This window comes from Mobula hypostoma, chromosome 1 (assembly GCF_963921235.1).
Source record: "Mobula hypostoma chromosome 1, sMobHyp1.1, whole genome shotgun sequence".
Lineage (NCBI taxonomy): Eukaryota > Metazoa > Chordata > Chondrichthyes > Myliobatiformes > Myliobatidae > Mobula > Mobula hypostoma.
The window spans coordinates 165,463,583-165,470,015 of NC_086097.1; the positions used below are offsets into that span (position 1 = coordinate 165,463,583).

Sequence of the window (6,433 nt, forward strand, 5' to 3'; positions counted from 1 at the left end):
TATGGAGAGATGAAAATCTACATATTTCCACTTAACATCAGAATGTAAAATCAGGAAACACATGTTCGGTGGTGGTACATTTGGAATATTCTTCCTTATACAGCTGTATACAGATTATTGATTGTTAATTTTTAAGCTATTCTTATTGATCAAAGATACTAAGGAGTCATATAACAGACCAGTCACAATCTGACTGAATAAACTTGAGTACTTAAATGACTTACTCTTGTTCCTCTGAGGGACTATTTGTTTTGAGCCTTTGTAAGTTCTGCTGTTTCATTTTTTCCCTCTGGTCCTGTCTTTGTTCCTTTGATCACTCTTTCAATGAAGTTTTGGATTTCTTTATTCATTGCTTTTCTGCATGAAGATTTGTAAAGATAAGTTTCCTCTTAATGTTACACAATAGCTAATGCAATAAGAGATTGCTGATCCCAGCAGACTGAACTAGCATCCTCTAGAGAAAGTGAAATGTGATAGGTTAATGCTGTGATGTTAATTTTTCTTTAATTCCTAGGAATGTGCAACCCTAGAAATTATAGTGACACACCACCCACATCAAAGAGTACTGTAGAAGAGCTACACGAACCCATCCCATCTCTCTTCCGTGCTCTGACAGAAGGTGAAACTCACCTGCATTGGAACATCGTCTCATTCCCTGTCTCAGAAGAGCTCACTTATCATGAGAACCTAGTCTCCTTTTTGGAAAGCCTGGACATGTCTCCACTTCAGAATATATCACTGCCTGTAAACAGCCCCCATGTAGAAGTCGTGACTGAGAAAGGTAACGATACCATTTGTTGTTTGGTTGTGTTGAGCTCGGTAACTCTTTCCTTTTGTCTTGTCAGAACAGGTCATTTCTGCTTGTTATCTGCCTTTGATTCTGGCACAGTTTCCTTTTCATTCACAAAGACTGGCCTGCCGACATGGTCTATAGCTTTGCTAGTAGTAACAAGCTGATTATAACTGTTACATTGGCTCATCTGATATTAACCTGTCACAGATATTCCCTTTACTCTACTCATTCTTGCCGCCTCTTCTCTGCCACTAAAGGCTCTATTGTACTCACACCCAGTTCCGATGAAGGGTCTCAAGTCAGAAACATTAACTCTGTTTCTCCTTCCACATATGCTGGCTGACCGGCTGAGTGTTTCCAGCTATTCTTGGTAAATTTGTTTATTACTGTCACATATACCAGGGTATCGTGAAAAACGTGTCTTGCATACTGTTCAATTCGCTACAACAGTGCTTTGAGATAGTACAAAGTAAAACACTAACAGAGGTTTCTTAGCTATGGAGTCAACATGATTGGACCAGAACAGATTATTGGTGATGGCCACTCCTAGGAACATGAAACTCTCAACCCTCTTAAATTCAGCACCTTTGATGTAAACATGAGCATGTGTACCAGCTGCTAGCCTTTCTGCTTTTCAAATCTTTCCTATCAGTTGATATAAAACAACAGTGGTTAAATTACTTCAGTTTGTATACTTCCTTTGCCGTACGCAATTGGAGCAAAGGTTGTAAAGCCTGTTCTGAAGGATGACACACTTTGGCTCCGTCACAATGTATGACAGAGACTCTTTGCTTAAGGTGTTTGTTTGATGATGCGGCTGGGTGGAGGCTAGAGCTGGAGAATAGTGGTTCGGCAAGAATTTTACAGTGACAAACTTAAATATGGAAACTTTAATATGTATAGTGCAGTTAATTAAGAAGTTACAGAAAATGCTGTAATAGAAGTTGCAACACCTGTCTTTCACCTCTTCCCTTTTCACCATCAGGGACTAACAGGCTCTCCAGCTTCCTGTCCCTGTCTCTCTACCTACTCTTCCTTCATCCTTCAGCCCCCTCCGTTCAGCTGAATGTGTTGTGTGAAACATTCATCATGCTTGTTTACAATGCTCAATAAAACTTTGGAATATTGCCAGCACTTTGTAGTTATTCCAATTCCAGAGTTCATTGCCTCTTAAAAGATAATCTGATGGGTCAATTATGTTGCAAGCACTTAAATTAGTGTTGGATTAGTAAGACAATAGTGTATTAATGCTTTTGGAATTAATGCTTCCTTTAATTTCCCACTCAGAGTAGCTGATACCTTGTACAGGTGACCCCTGCATTATTATCTTACAGACTTCAATATTCACTATGAAAATCATGGCTATGAAATAAAATTTCACTCCGATGAAATTTATTTAAAAGGATAGAAAGTAAATAATTTAAACTTTTTCCCCAACTTGCGCCTTTTGCCAGATGAAGATGACATGGCTTTGCACAATGCAAGCGTCACCTGTATTATGCGAAGTGCAATAAGATGCTTTTCTCCATGGAGAAGGGCATCGGTTTATGGTAAGGGGAAAGAAATTGAAGGGGATCTGGGAAAGAACAGCATCCCATCGTTTTCTCATCACCACTTTATCTGTCTGTGCTGCTATCAATGTGGATCTTTGTATTTGTACACCAAGGTCCTATTGGTCTTCCTAAAGTCCTACTGATGGTTGTGAATGTCCCACCCATTTTAGACCCCTCCCCCCTCCAAAATGCATCACCTCACAATTATCAGGATTAAATTCCATCTACCATTAGGAAATCTAAAGCCTTTGTCTTTAGTTCCCTATTCTGTGTCCTAGCAACTCAGTGCAATTCTGGTATCCTGGTTGATGCTGAGTTCACCCATACTAAGACCATTAATTTTCAGAATGAGATTTATTTTCCATGACTTGGATAATGTGAAATTTGTTGTTCACTTTCACTACATTGCCTCATGCGATTTGCTAAAAACTTTGTTTATATTGTTAATTACTTTAGTCATACCACTGAGCATCATCTCGCTCTACATCCTTGCTAAGCTTGAGTTGAGCAAAAATTCTGCTGCTCAATTTCTATTAACCATGTATCTGTCGACCTTTACTTATCTATTTTGCTGATGTTTCCTCTTTTTTTCAATTATTATTCTCACTTTCAGATTCCTCCACAGCCTTGTCCCATCCTATCTCTGAAATATCTTATAGCCTATACATCTAAGATCACTGCTTTTTCGGTTCTGGGTCTCCTGCCCAGTCCCAGCCTAACTTCTCTCCTTATTACTCAAAAACGTCTTCTCCTTTAAATGCATATTAAAATCTACCTTTTTGAGCAAGCTTTTTCACATCTCTTTGACTATTTCTGTCCCAGTATCAAGTTTTGTGTGCTAACATTTGTATGAAGCATGTTTTAGATGTTCTGTTTTGTCAGAGGCATGTTTTTGAAATTTTATTGACTTTGAAAAAATATTTTGCAGAGCCTCTGTGCACCGTGGTCTACTTCAATGAATGCATGTCAATCCATCAATGTAAAAATTCATGCGAGTCCATGGGTGCCTCGAAGTACAGATGGTTTCACAATGCCTGCTGTGAATGTATAGGCCCAGACTGCATTGATTATGGCAACAAAGTGGTCAAATGCATGAACTGCACCTTTTGAAGACAGAACTGTAATGTGAAGGTAGCATGTAATCGCTGTAGAGCTAACAATATTGACCGTCTTTTCATGTGAAGTTTAGAGTTTTGCTATTTTTTTTGTTAAAGTTCTGCACTTCATGCTTAAGAATGTATTACGGATGTTGGAACTTTGAAGTGACGTGAGAGTTGAAACTGCAGCTTTTTTATATGGTGTAATTTACTGCTGATGTGTAATTTAAAAAAAAGCATTCCTTTAAAATCATACTGACATGTAGATATATGGAATAAATCAATTGTATCTTCTGTTTTTTAATTGATGTACTCCTGCACCTGCTTACATAGTTCTATGAATAAACTATTCTTGTAGGAGTGACAAGGGTGTTTAAGAGTTAGTTCTACTTTTCTCTCTCACTTATGTAAGTAGCACTTCAACAATAAAAATGAATCAAAAGATCTACCTGTAGATCAGGATGGAAATGATCCAGTGGGAACATTCATATTGCACAGGGTATTCCGTTGGCTTGGGCAACCCAGGTTGCTTTCTTAGTAATTTTGGGAAAAACTAAGTGGTTTGTATGAAACCAAAGTAGGTGTTTCAGTCCCCTGATTGAATTCTGATCTGTCTTTTTAAAATTGCTTCACCCTTGCTCCCCTGAGCAGTCTAATGAGGAGCAGAATGCAAGGCCGGCTCTTGGTAGAGAGTTGTACTGACATGTAAAAAAACTATTTATTTCATCATGCCAAAATACTTTACAGTGAGTTCCTCCCTGTGCTCTGAGCCAATAATAGCCTTGATTTGGAACTCCTGCATAATCTCATGAAAATAATTAGACATACCTCAGTGATTTACAGAGATGTTTGAAATGCAAATAAGGTGCAAGTATCAAGTCTGCTCCATTATTCAGTTAAATCAGAGCCAAGGTGCATCTCAACTCTATTTATCGGCCTTTGCCCTCACTGTTTGAAAGAGTTTTACTTCCTTCCCCTCATTCAGCCCACATGGTTCCTATGTTAATGGCTGGAGTGCCTAGTGTGAGCTGTGGCTGAGCTAGGAGCACTTGCACCTGGGTGCACAGGTACTAACCTGTGTCAAGCAGGCTTCAATTACACCAGTGCCTAAAAAGAGCCTGGTGTCCTGCCTCAATGACCATCATTCAGTTGCACTTATAGTCACTGATGAAATGCTATGAGAGGTTTGTGAGGAAACATATCAACTATGGCTGAGGAGAGACTTGGACATGCTCTCATTTGCTTACCATCACAACAGGTCAACAGCAGATGCCATTCATTGGCTCTTCACTCAACCCTGGAGCATGTGAACAGTGAAGATGCATACTTCAAGATGCTCTTCATTGGCTACAGCTCAGCATTCGATAGTATCATTCCCTCAAAACTAACCAATAATCTTGAAGACCTAAGCCTCAATATCTCCTTGTGCAATTGTGTCCTTGATTTTCCCACTTGCAAACTCCGGTCGATTTGGATTGGCAACAGCATCTCCTCCACAATTTCCATCAGGACCAGTGCACCACAAGGTTGTGTGCTTAGCCCCTTGCTGTACTCACTATATACTTATGACTGTGAGACTAAGCACAACTCTAATGCCATATTTAAACTTCTTGACGACACCACTGTCGTTGGGCAAATCAGCACGTAGGGTGATTGAAAATCTAGCTGAGCAGTGCCACAACAACAACCTCTCACTCAGTATCATCAAGACCAAGGAGATGATTATTGACTTCAGGAGGAGGAAAACGAAGATCCATGAGTGAGTCCTCATCAGGGGATCTGAGGTGGAGCAGGTCAGCAACATTTCAGAGTATTTGTCCTGGGCCCAACATGTAAGTGCCATTATGAAGAAAGCACAGCAGCGCCTTTACTTTCTTAGAAGTTTGCGAAGATTCGGAATGACATCGAAAACTCTTGACAAATTTCTATAGATGTGTGGTGGAGAATATATTGACTGGCTGCATCACAGCCTGGTATGGAAACACCTATGCCCTCAAATGGAAAAGCCTACAAAAAGTAGTGGATACAGCCCAGTCCATCATGTGTAAAGTCTACAAAATGCAGTGGATATGGCACAGCCCATCACAGGTGAAGCCCTCCCCACCATTGAGCACATCTGCATGGAGTGCTGAGGCAGGACAGCAGATCCATCATCAAGGAACACATCATCCAGGACATGCTCTCTTCTTGCTGCTGCCATTAGGAAGGAGGTACAGGAGCCTCAGGACTCATACCACCAGGTTCAGGAACAGTTATTTCTCCTCAGTCATCAGGCTCTTAAACCAGAGAGGATAATTTCACTTGCCCCATCACTTGAACTGTTCCCTCAACCAATGGGCTCACTTTCAAGGACTCTGCATCTCATGTTCTCAATATTTATTGCTTACTTATATATAATTATTATTGTTATTTCTTTTGTTTTCCTTTCTTTCTGTATTGCCTTTGTATAATGGTTATATGTCTGTCCGGTTGGATGAGGCTTTTTATTGATTCTATTGTGTTACTGTGAATGCCCACAAGAAATTTCATCTCAGGATTGTATATGGTGACGTATATGTACTTTGATAATAAATTTATTTTGAACTTTGAGTTAGATGAAAGGTTCAAGAACCAATGTAAAGGCTTGAACTTAAAAATATTAGATGTGCATTCAATTGTAGTACAGAGAGAATGAATGCTGCATTCCTGAAAGGCTTCCATTCCTTGTTTGCTCCCTCAGGTTAGAAGAAAAGTTCCAATCCTGATCAGATTTTACAACTAAAACAGATTAGCCACTGTGTACAAATCAACTGCCATGTTTCCTTCACTACAGCAGCAACACAATATTATGAGAGATGTGGTAAAAATCCAGATCCTTTTCAAGTCTCAAGCAACCCAATATTGGACAGAATTAAAGAAGCTTTGTTTGAGAATTGCAATAGCAGGTAAAATGGGATGAAAGACTGGAGTATTATCAGCTGAAATATTTCCTCCAACATTCATACCCAGAC

General features: G+C 39.6%; 1 protein-coding gene across 1 annotated transcript in view; it reads left to right on the forward strand.

Annotated features, from left to right (window-relative positions):
* Positions 1–3,827, forward strand: part of twsg1a (twisted gastrulation BMP signaling modulator 1a) — a 55,593-nt gene extending 51,766 nt beyond the window's left edge. Inside the window, exons 4-5 of the mRNA XM_063040707.1 lie at positions 515–781; positions 3,275–3,827. Coding sequence (XP_062896777.1) covers positions 515–781; positions 3,275–3,456 — 449 coding nt within the window. The 3' untranslated portion in view covers positions 3,457–3,827. The remainder of the gene's footprint in view (positions 1–514; positions 782–3,274) is intronic.
* The last annotated feature ends 2,606 nt before the right edge of the window (positions 3,828–6,433 follow it).